General features: G+C 45.1%; 1 protein-coding gene across 1 annotated transcript in view; it reads left to right on the forward strand.

The window, feature by feature from the left end:
- The first annotated feature begins 221 nt into the window (after positions 1–221).
- QARS1 (glutaminyl-tRNA synthetase 1) overlaps positions 222–17,122 on the forward strand; it is a 49,158-nt gene continuing 32,257 nt past the window's right edge. Inside the window, exons 1-6 of the mRNA XM_075831728.1 lie at positions 222–374; positions 11,989–12,136; positions 13,006–13,115; positions 14,169–14,244; positions 14,673–14,737; positions 16,325–16,378. Of these exons, the coding sequence (XP_075687843.1) occupies positions 261–374; positions 11,989–12,136; positions 13,006–13,115; positions 14,169–14,244; positions 14,673–14,737; positions 16,325–16,378 (567 nt within the window). The 5' untranslated portion in view covers positions 222–260. The remainder of the gene's footprint in view (positions 375–11,988; positions 12,137–13,005; positions 13,116–14,168; positions 14,245–14,672; positions 14,738–16,324; positions 16,379–17,122) is intronic.

Raw genomic sequence — 17,122 nt, forward strand, 5'->3', positions numbered from 1 at the left:
CACACGGTACAGTGCAGAACCATCACCCACGTGCGCGCAGCGCCGTCCTTTCACTCACTACCTGATGCAACCCAGGACCCGCCTACTTCATGTTCCTGTCACACCATTGGTTAAACCGCCGGTCCAGTGGGTTTCCGCGCGCCGTTATTGGTCACTTCTTCCTGGTACTTTTTGAGTCTATTGGCTGGTCGTGCGTGACGTAAACTGCGCTTGGCTGTGATTGGTGACTTTGCCCTCTCTTCCGGTCTCCCGGTTCCAACATGGCGGACGACTCGGTGGTTCTGTTCACGTCTATCGGGCTAAGTGAGCAGAAGGCGAGGGAGACCCTTAAGAATGAGGCGCTCAGCGCGTTGCTGCGGGACGCCGTGCTCCAGGTATGAGTCCTCAGGGGCCCTTTTCGTTGTTATACTGTCTCTAGTCTCCCCACGGATTGATGGGCTCGCTCTTCCCTTGTTTGTCTGGATTATTTCCCCTTCTGCATTTTATGGGACACCGGCGATCCTCCGCCTCTTGTCACCATGGCTGACATACACCTGCAGTTTGCGATAAAAATGGTGCATGTCTCGAAGGGTTTGTAGACTTTTGCAATTAATTATTGCTGAAATGCATCTAAATTAACAAACAAACTTTACTAATAGTCTTGATTTGTGTATACAGCTCCTTTGCAGATCTAGGTGTCCCCATGGTTACAGACTACAAACGAGCCCTGTAGTCTGATCCTGCAGTCATGTGTTACTCCACTCACTCCGTCATCTACAGATTCTAGAAGGGGGGGGGGGGTGTGTGTGTTAATAAAGGTTGCATAGTGCGCGGCTCCATAACGTATCGCGCTGCAGAAGTTGCCGAATTATGTAACATCTTTTCCGGGCCATTGTAACCATAAAGCAATAAATTGTGGCGTAGAACGTTTCTCTGTATTGCTTTACTTTGCACTGTGTTCTGTTGTAGTCGTTCCGCCGCTCCATTGTAAATTTGTGGTGAAATCTGACCCTATACACCACAGAGAGAATTATACAATGCTATACCCCCCCCCCCACCCCCTACTCCAAGCTTCCTTGAGGTCGGGGTACCCTGGGAGTGCCAAAAATGTTGGGTTCCTCCATGATAATAGGGTTGAGATTCACTGCCGTGGATTACTCATTAAGGCTGGGTTCACACGACCTATTTTCAGGCGTAAACGAGGCGTATTATGCCTCGATTTACTCCTGAAAATACGGCTCCAATACGTCGGCAAACCTCTGCCCATTCTTTTGAATGGGTTTGCCGATGTACTGTGCCGACGACCTGTCATTTTACACGTCGCTGTCAAAAAACGACTCGTAAAATGACTGCCTCGTCCAAGACGTGCAGGACACTTCTTGGGACGTAATTTGAGCTGTTTTTCATTGGATTCAATGAAGAACAGCTCAAAACTACGGCCGTCAATGACGCCCCGCAAAACGCGAGTACGAGCAATTACGTCTTCTCCTGAAAACAGCTCCGTAATTTCAGCCATAATGGTCGTTATCGTGTGCACATACCCTAAGGCTTATTTCACATCTGCGTCAGTTCTCCTTTCTGCCGTTCCGTCGGAGATTTCCATCAGAACGGAACCCTGACCGAAACAAACGTACACCATGGGTTTCCGTTTGCATCACCATTGATTTGATTTCCGTCTGTCACCGTTGTGTAAGGGTTCCGTCGTTTTGACGGCATCGATACCGTAGTCTACTGCGCTATTCATTCCATCAAAACGACAGAACCCTTACACACCAGTGACAGAGACCATTTACACAGGATCTGTCACTAGTGAAATCAATGGTGATTCCAACGGAAACCTATGGTTTCTGTTTGTTTCAGTCAGGGTTCGGAACACCAGAACGGAACCCTGACGCAGATGTGAACGAAGCCTTACTGAGCTTAAAGAGGCTCTGTCACCACATTATAAGTGCCCTGTCTCCTACATAAGGAGATGGGCGCTGTAATGTAGGTGACAGTAATGCTTTTTCTTTAAAAAACGATATTTTTTCACAAAGTTAGAAGCGATTTAAGTTTATGCTAATGAGCTTTCTTAATGCCCAAGTGGGCGTACTTTTACTTTCGACCAAGTGGGCGTTGTACAGAGGAGTGCATGACGCTTGACCAATCAGCATCATGCACGCCTCTCCATTCATTTACACTGCACTAGCGATATAGATATATCACTATGTGCAGCCTCATACACAAGCCCTAACATTACTACAGTGTCCTGATAATGAATACACATGAAATCCAGCCTGGACGTCATGTGTACTCAGAATCCTGACACTTCTGACTCTCTTTTTTTGTGAGATTCCGGCAAGTGAAACCAAATCTCGTTTAGCTCCGAGATCTCGCGAGATTTCGTATCCGTTGCTGGAATCTCACAAAAAAAGATTCAGAAGTGTCAGGATTCTGAGTACACATGACGTCCAGGTTGGATTTCATGTGTATTCATTATCAGGATACTGTAGTAATGTTAGGGCTTGTGTATGAGGCTGCACATAGTGATATATCTATATCGCTAGTGCAGTGAAAGTAAAAGTACGCCCACTTGGGCATTAAGAAAGCTCATTCGCATAAACTTAAATCGCTTCTTACTTTGTGAAAAAAAGATCGGTTTTTTAAATAAAAAGCATTTCTGTCACCTACATTACAGCGCCCATCTCCTTATGTAGGAGATAGGGCACTTATAATGTGGTGACAGTCTCTTTAAAGAGGCTCTGTCACCAGATTTTGCAGCCCCTATCTGCTATTGCATGTGATCGGCGCTGCAATGTAGATAAGAGTAACGGTTTTATTTTTAAAAAACGAGCATTTTTGGCCAAGTTATGACCATTTTCGTAGTTATGCAAATGAGGATTGCAAAAGTCCAAGTGGGTGTGTTTAAAGTAAAAGTCCAAGTGGGCGTGTATTATGTGCGTACATCGGGGCGTGTTTACTACTTTTACTAGCTGGGCGTTCTGACGAGAAGTATCATCCACTTCTCTTCAGAACGCCCAGCCTCTGGCAGTGCAGACACAGCCGTGTTCTCGAGATCACGCTGTGACGTCACTCACAGGTCCTGCATCGTGTCAGACGAGCGAGGACACCGGCACCAGAGGCTACAGATGATTCTGCAGCAGCATCGGCGTTTGCAGGTAAATCGATGTAGCTACTTACCTGCAAATGCTGCTGCTGCTGCAGAATCAACTGGTGCCGATGTGGCCGACACGATGCAGGACCTGTGAGTGACGTCACAGCGTGATCTCTCGAGAACACGGCTGTGTCTGCACTGTCAGAAGCTGGGCGTTCTGAAGAGAAGTGGATGATACTTCTCATCAGAACGCCCAGCTAGTAAAAGTAGTAAAAACGCCCCGATGTACGCACATAATACACGCTCACTTGTACTTTTCCTGTAAACACGCCCACTTGGACTTTTGCAAGCCTCATTTACATAAATACAAAAATGGTCATAACTTGGCCAAAAATGCTCGTTTTTTAAAAATAAAAACGTTACTGTAATCTACATTGCAGCGCCGATCTGCTGCAATAGCAGATAGGGGTTGCAAAATCTGGTGACAGAGTCTCTTTAAGACCTTGTTCACATGGCGTGTATTCGGCGTGTTTTATGTGCTGAAAAAAAACGTGTCAAACACTTGCTTTAAGCTTACCGTTGACATGGGAAGACGCATTGTAGTGCATACGACGTGTTTTTTTTGGTTTTTGTTACGCTCACGTGTTTAAAAAACGCGTAGTGTAAAAAAGAAGCGTCCAGTCAATTCTTGCCTCTGAAAAAGCTCCAAATTCCCATGGTCAATGGAAGTCCTAATTCTGTGAAAAAACAGCGTTTTAAATGTCAAGAACGCCTGTGCTTTAAAAAGCTCTTTGCAATAACGCTAGCATTTTTGACGCAGTTACACGTTTGTTGTTTTTTTGTGTTTTTTTTAGCGCCTTGTGAACAAGGACCAATAGACGCTGTCACACTGATAATACTAATGAAAATTGTGTCCCAAAACATTTTATTATTTTAAGCTGAGTTTTTTTCTAAATATGTAAATGAGCCTATACCTGACAAATGGGCATCAACACCAGCTCTTCTCCAGAGGAGGAGCCTCCTCGCAGCCTCTGACGCCGGCCTATCCGCATGAAGCTGCTTCACACAGTGTGAGAGACTGAGACTGAAGGGACGGGGATCACCTCAAATAGCTGGATCTCAGGCTGTGGACCACCTAGAACAGCGGTTCTGGTGTCATATGAAAGATGAGAATCTGATCTCTCATGACACCAGGATCGCAGTTCTAGCTGAGACGCAACCAGGGATCTCACCAGTTGAAAACAGTCAGGAATGGAAGCTGTATACTATAAAATCACGCAGTGTTGCTGGGCAGGGAAGGGGGAGAAGCTGTAAGCTGATTGGACAGTGTCCTACAGAAAACATTACTCCGCCCAGTGTGAAAAGAAAGTCACCTCCCATTTGGCAAGTAGAGCTACATTATCATATTTAGAAAAATGCTCATAACTTTGCAAATAATAAAAGTTTTTGGAAAAAAAATCACACTAGTTATCAGCGTCATAGCGCCTATTAGATTAGTTAGGTGATGTAGCTGCTTTTTACCGCGACGCGGTTTTTCCGCTCGCGGTAAAAAAACTCGTCCGACCTCCCATTGAAATCAATGGGAGGCATTTTCGGGCGGTTTTTGACGAGTTTTGCGGAGCGGTTTCCGCGCCAAAAAACACGTAAAAAAAACTCTGTGAACAGGGCCTTAGGCTGATATTCAGTGTTTGTGCTGGTCTACAGAATGCCAGCTAGAGGGTGACGGGGCAAGATAACTTCAAGGGTTAAATTAGTATAGAGATTCAATGCTTGTTCAGGTGGGGTGTATTTGCACGCGATGTGTGGGGGTTTTCTGCAGCTCGAGCAATAGTCATTTTCTGTTGACCAGCAAACAGACGGTGACACTCGCACTGCTCTCCAGCTGATCAATTGCAGAACTACAACTTCCAGCATGCCCAGACAGCCACAGGCTTCTCATCTCAGGACCAGTATGATTTAATTTGCATATTAATCAAACACAACAGATTTGTGGAAGTCCGGCAGCCGAGATGATCTGAAGAACGATGGTTCCGTCCTCAATTAAAGATGTGATCGCTCGCTTTTGCAATGAATGGGAGGTACAGGACTCCAATTTTTTCATAGGTTCGTTACACCCATTATTTGGGGTTCAGAGGTCGTGCATACACTGTCACCGCTGGAAGGACCCTTTCCTCTGTGCATTGGTAGGGGTACCAGCTCTGATGTGGGTTAGGGGTCGGGTGGAAGTAACACATGACTTCAGGATCAGACTACACAGGGTTTGTTTGCTGTCTGTAACCATGGAGACACATAGATCTGCAACAGAGCTTCACGTTCTAAACTGAGATTTATTTTTTTTTTTTATTACATCTATTTACGAAGTTGCTATAATTTGATTCTTGGATGCACTGGAACAATACAAGCATTTGGTTTGGAAAAGTATACAAACCCTTTAAATATGACAATGTTGTAGGGTAGAGAAACCTGCGTCGGTTCAACTAACCCCATAATTAAGCTCTTGAAAGAAAAGGCTAAGGGCGTTGGGGCCAGGATGTAAAACTGGCTTCGCAGCCTCTGGTCTTTGTGTAGTAGGTGCGCTGTATAATGACACCTACGTCAGGGGTGCAGACGAGTAGTCGTTTGTTTCCTGAGCTTCGTCATCACTCTCTATGTAAAATGTACCTTTCACCTGTGTGACGTAGAGGCCGGTGTTGTGTTTCTGAGGCTGGGTCTCACTATGGTGATGGCTGATGGCATCAATGGTTGATCGGCAATGACTGACAGCCAGGCAGGAGATGTTCGGCTGATCTCTCCATACTGTGGACTGGCTCATAATATTGAGTAGTGCCAGATATGATGGGGTTTGTGACCTCTTTATCTACTGCCATTGTGACATCATTAATTTGTGACGTGGAGAAGTCCACCCACATTTGGGGTAGGGATAGCTGCGCTGGAGCTGTACATGAGCTCCAGTGCATTGTAAGGGCTATTTACGGCCGAGTACAGTGACATTTTTGCAATATTTCAGGCTTTGGTGAACATACCCCAACTTTAAGAACCTGCCTCTGATTTTTGGGCATTCACTGGGTGTACATATTGTGCCGTTTTTTACGTCTGAACACTCGGCAGAGTTAAACTCTGCAGTATTCCAACAAATTACATTAATATCATATCCTTGAGTATGCTGTAAATGTACGGAGTCCTACCTGTCGGGTGAAATACGGTCCAGTAAACCTCGTTTTGATGTTATACTCGGCTGCAAGAGAAAGGAGAAGCCGGAAAGCCATGAAAGTCTACGCGTGTTATGACTGACTTGGCTGTATCCGTTATTCTCATAGACTACAAGAGAAACAGAGCCATCTCTCCCTTGCTTCTACGTCTTGCAGCCAAGTTTAAAAGGGTAGGAACCAGGAATAAAAAAAAATAGCGCCACACCTGACCACAGGTTGTGTGTGGTATTGCAGCTCAGCCCCATTTGCTTCAATGTAGCCAAGCTGCAATACCAGACACCACCTGTGGACCACGGGTGAGGCTGTATCTGGAACAAAGCAGCCATGTTTTCCTAATCCTATACACAAGGCCCCATCCCAGAGCTGGGAAACCTACAGTTAGGCCATAAATGTAATAATTCGCAATAACCCTCAGCAAATACTGTGAGTGAATGACCTCGTCGGTCAGTACGAAGCATTCGGCCTTGTTACTGCTCGTCAGAGAATTGCACAACTTTTCGTGTTCTGTTCCAGCCGCGTCTGATGAAAGTGAAAACACAGAAATGTCAAGTGGTTTACAGTAAATTGAATGTTTCCTCCTCGTTTGCAGCTTGGTCACATGTCTCTTGCTTAGGCCTCATGCACACGACCGTTGTTTTCGTTGGTGTGCAATCCGTTTTTTTAACGGATATCACACTGACCCATTTATTTCTATGGCCCCATACACACGACCGTGGTTTTAACGGATGCGTGTGGGGGCCGTGGCACCGAACTGCAAGTCGTATTCCTGTCCGTGTTTGTGCCTCAGTCTCACCCATTCAAGTGCATGGCACCGTGAAAACCACGGACAGCGTATGAACGTCATCTGTGTGTTATTTTATGGCCCTGCTTTCAGCGTGTACGTCAGTAAAGCTGCTGACGTGCACGCTAAGGCTTTATTTATTATTACGTCTGACATTCTCCCATGCGGGACTCATTTTCACATTCCTCATAGACTTGAGTCTATTGAGGGATCTGTGAAAACGGACAAAAATAGGACGTGTCCTATTTTTTCACGGCCCTTCACGCAGTCTGTTAATACAACGGCCGTGTGAATAGCCCCATAAAAATACATGCAGCCGTGTGACGGACCCCCCCCCCCCCCCAAAAAAAAACCCTCCGTCACACGGGCTATTTACACGTTCGTCTGAATAAGGCCTAATGGGTTCATAGGGCTCCTGTGTCCTTTTGGCCTACGCCAGGTGATTATAGGTTAGGATGTAATATAGGATATAATAGCTCAGTGCGCTACGCTTTTCCAACTTGTGGGAGTCTATGGGTGACGTATGTCGCTGCCGTCTAACGTATACTAAAACGGGGCTTTTCAATAGCCTAATAGTGACACTATCGACTATAATGGTATCCATTTAATGTATACGTCATGAGTTTATAATGTATACTTTTAACTTATGCCATTACACTCTATGGTGGCGGTTGCCACTGTTGGGTATCAGTCACTGCTCCTACATTAAACAGATGCCAAAAACGAGATGTTCACAAATCCTCATTAGAAAGTGGGTGAGTCTCACCGAAATCTTTGGGCACCTTTTACTCTCAAGTCACAATCAGGGGAGACCTTCTCTATGACCTCCCTATACACCACACCCTGCACAGTCCTGTATGAAACACTACATCTCTCACAATTCCGTGAAGCATTCTGTTTAGTAGCTAGCAGAAATCTGGATGCAGCTCTAAGTGTGACTGGAGCACTGTGTATTATATGTAGATTAAGGCCGGGTTCACACGAGCATGTTCGATCCGTAAAATGCGAACCGTACGTCGGACGCGTTTCGCGGACCGAACACACTGCAGGGAGCCGGGCTCCTAACATCATAGTTATGTACGACGCTAGGAGTCTCTGCCTCGCTGCGGGACAACTGTCCTGTACTGTAATCATGCTTTCAGTTCGGGACGGTTTTCCCACAGCGAGGCAGTGACACCGGGCGACCTAGATCACTATTATGCTAGGTGCCTGGCTCCCTAAAGTGCATTCGGTCTGGGAAATGCGGCCGACGTACGGTCCGTATTTTACGGACCGAACATGCTTGTGTGAACCCGGCCTAAGACTGAGGTCCAAACCCGTGCTGCATATAACTATGTGATCGATCTGTAGAGTAGTAGGCCGCCTTATTTTGGGGTGAGTGAAGTGATTTATGATCCGTATCCTCAAGTGACCCTTTATCTCTTGCACAAGTTGTGGCGGCCATCCTTTTACTGCACCATGAGCCGCATCCTGCTGTAATCGATCTTTACTATACTCCCAGCACGCTGGTCACACCAGGACACTAATCAGAAATAAGGTAGATGTCAAACGCTGATTTATTTTTGTCTCGTGTGATCTATCCCCTTCCCTCACATATTGGGGGGAGGGGGGGGGCCCCTCCTGCACATTCTGCATGGCTCCTCTTGGCAACCCCTCATCTGGAGCAAGATCTGTTATCAATACGGTTTTTATGGTGGTTTACAAAAGGTGCTTGTAGATCTGCTATAGGCGGATTTTTGCCGGTTGAAACTTTTGCTCCACCGCTTTCTTCTCCACCCCGCCAGTAGGGATAAATATAGACATTAATATAGTTTAAACGGGGTGTTGGAAGGGTATCGCTCTTTTAGCCCGGGAGTCATGCACACAATGTAGGATCTTGCAGAGCTTTGATGCCAGGGGCAGCTGGAAGGACCCGCTCCTCTGTGAAGTAAGGGGGCTCCAGTAAGTTAAAATTAACTATAGGTTCCACCTATAATATATAAATAGCATTTCTCTAAAATTGGACGCCCCCCTTCTCACCTTGAAAGCTCCACCACTCTGCTGTAATGAAGATGCATCCCGTACGCTCCAGGAGAAGTCGAAATTCTGCCGCCCGGGAGGTTTTGTCCTCTGGGATAAGTCAGGTTGTTACCAGGATTACAGGTTTATATAATGATGGGTCATTTCCTTCCCTGTCCCCCCACCCTGGCTTATTCTCACAAGGAAAGGTAATTCACGTGTGCGTAATGTAGACTAACGGTGGAAATCCCAGATCTATATGTCATGTGGTAACTGCTAGATGTCGTGTGATACGTCGCCATGTCGCTTACTTGGGTCCAACGGCAAAGTCTACACAAAACCCGATGGTTCAGGAAGCCAGAAGTAAAGCGGATGCCTTTTCTGTCTTTTTCTTATTTCTTTGCTGTAGATTACCAACCTCTATTTAATTTAAATAGATCTACAACTCTGTGCTGATATCTCTAAGAATTGAAGCTCCGTATTTCTGAAAAAAAAATCTGGGCTGAAGCCACCACTAGAGGGAGCTAACTGACGACAGATATGTAAAAAAAAAATAATTAAATATCTATTGGTAGCTCCACCTAGTGGTAACTGCGGGGCAGCCAGAATTTTGTCATTTGATTGCTGGGGGAACTTTTTTTTTTTTTTCTGCCACTCTTTTCCACTTTAGGGTGAATGCGGTATTACATGGGGCTTTTGAAATGAATGGCTGACTACGTAATACATGGCCAAGCCGAGCTAAGTAGAGCCATAGTCCCCTAGTGGTCAAATTCAGCTTGACCTTGTGATGACCTGATAGATCGCGATTGTACAGGTGCAGCTTTCCCTTTTTAGAGCAATGGGGGACCATCGTTGGATTCCAGTGCCTCACCACCTCCACTTTGCAATGATATGAAGAACTTGGTGACATCCTAATCCTGATAGTGCATACCCGGCGTATTCCCTAACTGCTGCCTGTGAATTGGGATACATGGCTATTATAACGATCGCAATCATTTTAGGTGTTCGGACAACTATGTAAAAAAAAAAATAATAAAAGCTTCAAAAATTTCTTTAAACGATTGCAAAATTTTATGTACCGAATCAGCGATTATCCCCCAAAAAGTACACCATGAAAAGGGAACAACAAGACCTTATACAGCAACGTCAGCGAAAAAAATAAAGTTATGGTTCTTTGAATGCAGTAAAGCATTCTGAATAATACGCTGCAAATTTGATCCGCCTCCTAACAAAGTTTACCTTTAGGGTAGGAACACACGGCATATTCAGGGTGTCAAGCTGCGCAGTGTATCGGGCCTGTCGCCGCAGGGAATGCCGTCCGAAATCCCGGAATTTCGGTTGTAAATTCTGCTGCGTAAATTATCGCACATACTTACCCCCTCCCTCCTCTGACGTCCGCTCCGGCCTCCCTGGATGATGTTGCAGACCATGTGACTGCTGCAGCCTATGATTTCCTGCAGAGGTCACATGGCCTGCAATGTCATCCAGGGAGGCCGGACAGGAGAAGCAAAGAACTCTGGGTAAGCATAACTTTTTATTATTTTTTAATTTCTTTACTTACTTGCCTTTTTTGCGGCGGAATCACTGTGATTCCATTGCAAATATTGCAACACACACCACTTTGCTGCGGGTTTAAGCACTCCATTGAATTCAATGGGAAAACACGCAACAGAAGAGATGCGAATCCGCAGCATTAATTGACATGCTGCAGTTGAAGAAACGGCACGACAGGTCAATTTTATATGCATATTTTTTTTTTTCGACGGCATGTTTCCTCTGCTGTCCCCCCCCCCCCTCCCCCCAGTGCTGCTACTGTAATACGCTGCGGATTCTCCGCAATGTTTACGCTGTGTATTGTTCGTACCCTAAGGTCCTGTTCACACAGTTTCTTGCAGGCACAAAATTCTGCCAGGAAAAATCAGCTCTGTTTTTTTTTAGGTGGTTTTGCACCACAGGTATTTTTTTTGGCCGCAAATTTAGTGTTTTTTTTTTTGTTTTTTTTAACCTCTTCAACAGGCAGAGTAAGAAAAATGCGAGCGGTTTTTGCCATAAAGCACGTCAAAACGCAGCGGCCCCTAGTGGTGTCTTCCGTCTCACATTGATTTCAATGGGGTTTTTTAGCCGGAAAGCGCCTCAAGATAGGACATGTCGTTTTTTTTTGTTTTTTTTTCCGCTCATGGGAAAAAAAAACTCCCACCACCACCCATTGATATCAATGGGAGGCAATTTTGGTTGTTTTTTGCCATAGTTTCCGAGGCAAAAACGGTGTAAAAAAAACTCAGTGTGAACAGGGCCTTAGGGAAGCTAGGCTTGAGTATCTATCTCTTATATCTAAGTTTTATCCGGCCCCATTCTCCCGTTCAGAATTTGAGGACTTCGGCACGGATCTGGTTATACACATGGGGTCCGTCTCCTCTGCTTCGTTCTTGTGTTGCGCTCCACTCCGTAATACACGGTGTATGTCATATCTATTCATTTCAGACAGCCGGACACTTGCTCTCTGATAAATGTAACGCCTGTCGATCTCCGGAGGATTTATTTCCAGTTTGTCAGTGTGCACCGCTCCGGCTGCAGCATTCAATCACCGGCGCAAAACCAGAGCTGTCCAGTGACGTCAGCAGCAAATGGCAAAGTATTCAGAACTTGTTAGGGGGAGCGGGTCTCTGGTTACTGCCGCCTCATCACAGAATTAACCCTTTACACAGCTCTGCTGGAGATATCTCCTTCTGGCTTCAGGGTGGAGCGTCCTAATACTGGGTGGTAGCTAATATGGCCGCCATTAGAGCTCTTTTCGGAGTATCACCCAACTTTCCTAGAGCCCCGAATGGTAAATCTACACGGTTATGTAGTGATACATCCGCCTTCTCCTATATTGTTGCTGCTGCTTTCTTGACCTGTAAGTTATATGGACCTTTTCTTCATTTCAGGCCCAGGCGGTGTTGGGACCGTCAATTGACAAGGTCATCGGCACCCTCATTTATAACGTGTCAACCCGCATTAAGGATACGAAAAGACTGGGGTTCCTTGTCGGATACGTCATCAACAAGAAAATCGCCACAGATCTGCAGGTGAACGGTAAGTTTTGCATATGATAAATGACTGTAGGGCGAGCTCAATGTGTGCGTATGGTAAAAAAGGTGGCGGGCGAACTTGTGATAGTCGCAAAAAGTCAAACCCGGTCTGATTTTACGCCCGTCTGAATGAGACCATCCTGACACTCGGGAGAAAACCGATCTGCCAGCCTTCAATTATCAAAACTGACTAAGGAAAAATTTCCCTGTATTTTGTTTTTGCCCTTCGCAACCAATCACAGTGCAGCTTTAATTTTTCCAGACCAACTTAAGAAATAAAAGCTGAACTCTGGTTACCATGGGCAACAGGAGCAGTTTTTCTGTTTTGATAGAGGAGTCCCAATGTGGAGTACAAGGCCTGAGAGGGCGGAGCATGACACCGGCTTTCAAACAACATCAGAGAGGATCCCTGTGTCATGCTCCGCCCCCTCAGACCCTGCGCTAGGCCCAACAGTACTTGTTTTCCCCACGAGTGTTCCGTTTAAAGGGGCTGTCTATTGTTCTGACCGTATGGTCATCTGTACAGTATCGAGGGTATGAAAGGGCTACTCTTTTTATTTTTATATTGTGTATTGCTTTTGTATCTATACAGGGTAGATTTGTATACTTGACTTGGTTAAAGGTTCACTTCAGGATACTTGCAAACTCTTGTCTATGCGTGCCATGAGGATTTCTCCCCAAAAAAATTTTTTATTGAACTTCTGTGTTTAAATTAAATTTGCCCCAGGGAGGATCACCGTGTATGGACATGGAGCTCCCTGTCCTCTTATTTTCATTCATTACCTGCTCTTCTTTTTCCTCCCCTTGGCAGTTCATTTTGTGCCAACCTGCTCACGCCCCCCCCCTCCTCTCTTGATTTTTCATGATCTCCAGCCGCCTTGGAATATGTAAAGGAACATCCCCTGGACCCCATCGATACTGCTGATTTTGAGAGAGAATGTGGAGTCGGAGTTACTATGACACCGGAGCAGATAGAAGAAGCTGTAAGTAATGGAATTTGCTGGTTTCTTTCAGCGTTTACATTAAAAATAAAATTTTCACTATTTCCACTTGGTCTGGCATTTAATAATCCAAGAAAGTCATGTAATCCAGCACTTGTTTGCAGGACAGAGTTAATTTCACCAGACCAGAAGGTTTTAATTGGCTGTACACTAGAGATATTTCGGTCCATCTTATGTGTATGGTGGGACTTCCGACAACATGCCCGAATACTTTGTTTCCATGGGATATAAGTGCCTGCCAGAGCGGTCAGCCTTCCGTTTTAGTCCCCTCTCCCCTTCAAAATAAACGTCTTTGCTCAGCCGTGCATGTTTATAGTTGAGTTGGGATAAATATCTGTAATATATTCTACATAAGTGTTGTCACTGTGTACATACATTACATTACTTATCCTGTACTGATCCTGAGTTACATCCTGTATTCTACTCCAGAGCTGCACTCACTATTCTGCTGGTGGAGTCACTGTACACATACATTACATTACTTATCCTGTACAGATTCTGAGTTACATCCTGTATTATACTCCAGAGCTGCACTCACTATTCTGCTGGTGGAGTCACTGTACACATACATTACATTACTTATCCTGTACTGATCCTGAGTTACATCCTGTATTATACTCCAGAGCTGCACTCACTATTCTGCTGGTGGAGTCACTGTGTACATACATTACATTACTTATCCTGTACTGATCCTGAGTTACATCCTGTATTATACTCCAGAGCTGCACTCACTATTCTGCTGGTGGAGTCACTGTGACCGAAGTTATTCTGTAGAATACTCCAGAGCTGCACTCATAATTCTGCAAGCTTCAGAGTTGAAATCTCCCAGCATTCCCTGCTGGTACAGTGGCTGTACAGGACTTTCTTTGGGAAGTGTCTTTATTTTTTTATTTTATTTTTTTACACCAGACGCTGTACAGTAATCTGAAATAGGAACCACGCACTGTCTACCTGCCTTACAGGAGTTCAGATAAGCTCTTGGTGATGTGTTTGACACTTTATATGTTTTCTTATTATATTGTTTTTCCCTTTTAGGTTGAAGCTGCTATCCAGAAGTATAAAGATCAGCTGTTTGCCGAGCGGTATCGCTTTAATATGGGTCTGCTAATGGGTAAGTTGACATACTCTGTTCTATCAATCTGCCGCTGGTTTAGAGCATGTATCATCAATCCGCGGGTGCTACTGCGCGTTCGGCATGAAAATTAAGCTGCCTCTTCGCCCTATTGGCCAACGGGCACCACATGGTACTTCAAGGCCAATCAAGTCAAGAGGCAGTTTTAATTTGCATACAATGCACACTTTGCCTCAGACAAATGGCTGTTTGGGGGGCCCTTCATAGGGCACAATGGCACCCACAGATATAATATAGAAATGGGAATATATTCGCTGGCAACAGATTCACTAACGCAGTCGCTTTATTATTACTTGGCTGTGTTCTTGGGATCTTTTTGTCTTTCCACCCACAATCTGGCTGCTCTATATGTGCTGTATTATTCTCCATCTCATTATCTAATCCATTTTATGGGTTTACTCTCGTAGGGGAGGCAAAGAACAGACTCAAATGGGCCGATGGAAAAATCATCAAGAATGAAGTGGACATGCAGGTAACCGGGGATCTCTCCATTCTTTCCATATTATTGAAAAGCTGCTCTGGGTTTATTAATAGGACTACCCGCTAAGGGTGCGCTGATTTAAGCGGGGTTGGTGGGGAGGTTGACCTATATTTTATTCGTATAGGGGCCTCATGATGCTCTTCGTAATCAGAAACCTACGGAACAAACATTTGTCACAGACAAATAATACACCAGCAATGCCTGTGGGGTAAAAAAACCCCTTCAAGCTGTCCATAAGCGTTCGATTTGTCAGCAGGACCCTCTGATCCTAACAGAAAGACCATCTAATTCGGGCACGGATTGGTCTTGTTAGATTTTCTTTCTATACGTGGCATCCGAGGTGAATGGCAGCCGCTTATCCCCATACTTAAACATATATACTCTGCATGTTCATGAAGAAGTAGGGGCACCTCTCTGTGTAGGGACAGCTTTACAATTGAGGGTGTCCACTGACTTCACTAGATGCCCAGTAATTTTCTGTAGCAGTCATAGGTTGCCCCTGGCACCTCTTCAGCCCCTTTAAAGACGCTCTGTCACCAGATTATCAAACCCCTATCTCCTATTGAATGTGATCGGCGCTGCAATGTAGAGAACAGTAAAAAAAAAGTATTTTTTTTTTTTAAATCGATAATTTTTGACCAAGTTATGAGCAATTCAATATATTTATGCAAATGAGCCTTTCTAATTGCCAACTGGGCGTGTTTTCTCGTTTTACCAACTGGGCATTGTGAATAGAAGTGTATGCCGCTGACAAATCCGCATCATACACTTCTCATCGTTCCCACCCAGCTTCTTTCACTGCTGACACGCAGCGTGACGTCACCCACAGGTCCTTCAACCTTGGCGTCGGACAGAGAAGATACATCGGCTCCAGGCGTCCGAGAGGGTAATATGCCCGTCTCTAGGGAGTTTACTATGCTTACCTGCACACGGTGATGCTGCTGCAGATTCAACTGTACCCTCTGACGCCTGGAGCCGATGTGTCTTCTCTCTTCCGACGCCAAGGTTGATGGACCTGTGGGTGACGTCAGGCTGTGTGTCTGCAGTGAAAGAAGCTGGGTGGGAATGATAAGTGTATGACGCTGATTTGTCAGCATCATACACTTCTATTCCCAACGCCCAGTTGGTAAAAACACAATACACGCCCAGTTGGTAAAACGAGAAAACACTCCCAGTTGTCCATTGAAAAGCTCATTTGCATAAATATAAAATTGCTCATAACTTGGGCAAAAATGATCATTTAAAAAAAAACTTTGCTGTTATCTACATTGCAGCGCCCATCACGTTCAATAGGAGATAGGGGTTTGATAATCTTGTGACAGAGCCTCTTTAAGCAACTACCTGACCCTGACTTGCTCTCTGGGAATTTCCTACCAATCCATCATTTTCTTATTGACTGTAAGGAGAGTTCGGGACCATTGGGTTCTGGGGGGATAAATAATTGTAACGTTTGTTTGCTAGATAATTGCTTAGAATAATTCCGTGGGTGGTGAGAGTGCAATTTTCTCATCCACATTCCTTGCTGATATCTCAGCTTCCTTTGACCTGTAGGCTATTAACCCCTATGACCTTTCGCAGGTTCTGCACTTACTCGGCCCCAAGACAGAAGCCGATCTGGAAAAGAAACCCAAGGTATTTTGTTGACTTCTTACGTCTGACAGTAAACAGGTGATTTGTGTGACAGGGGTCGCTTTGATGCACCGTAGTCCTCTGCAACTGTCCGGCCAGTCCTATAACATTCCAGCATCTGAGACGGCCAGTCTGCTCTCGCTGCAGTAAAAGCACTTTCTGTAGGTCGCTGCTTCCAGATTTAACCTTCTCTAACAGCGAGACTTTGTGCTTCACTGGGGAATTTCAAAAGCGCTTATTACCTGTAATGTAATACAATAATGTGCTGGTAATGTCCGTATAAACCCTGCCCTGATGTCACTGTCCGCTCCCTACGCACTCTGTTTCCATGTACAGAATTGACCTGAGTTGCAAGTCACTGAGATGCAACGGAGTGGGGTCCTTGTATGGTTTCCTATAGTAATGGGTTGACCCCCCCCCCCCTTTCTTCATACAGACTATTAGATATTAAGGAATTGCTATTCTAGCAATATCCTAATCTATATCTATTGGCGTCCTATACCGAAACTGAATTTTTTACCATCTGCCCGTACCAGATTAGCAGCTGCAAAAACTGCCCAGCCATAAACCACTATCTTGGAGTGTAGGGGGAAGGGCTGAGTTCCTGCAGCTGCTGGTTCATATATAGATCCAACGTAAATGAGGCAATTACTATAATATCGCTGCTTGGGTTTTCGGGTCAAAATGGAGAGATCGGTGCATCCGCTGGTTGTTGCACGGGGGAAATAATTAAGCAGTATGAATGTC

The sequence above is a fragment of the Rhinoderma darwinii genome, chromosome 7 (genome assembly GCF_050947455.1).
Source record: "Rhinoderma darwinii isolate aRhiDar2 chromosome 7, aRhiDar2.hap1, whole genome shotgun sequence".
NCBI lineage: Eukaryota > Metazoa > Chordata > Amphibia > Anura > Rhinodermatidae > Rhinoderma > Rhinoderma darwinii.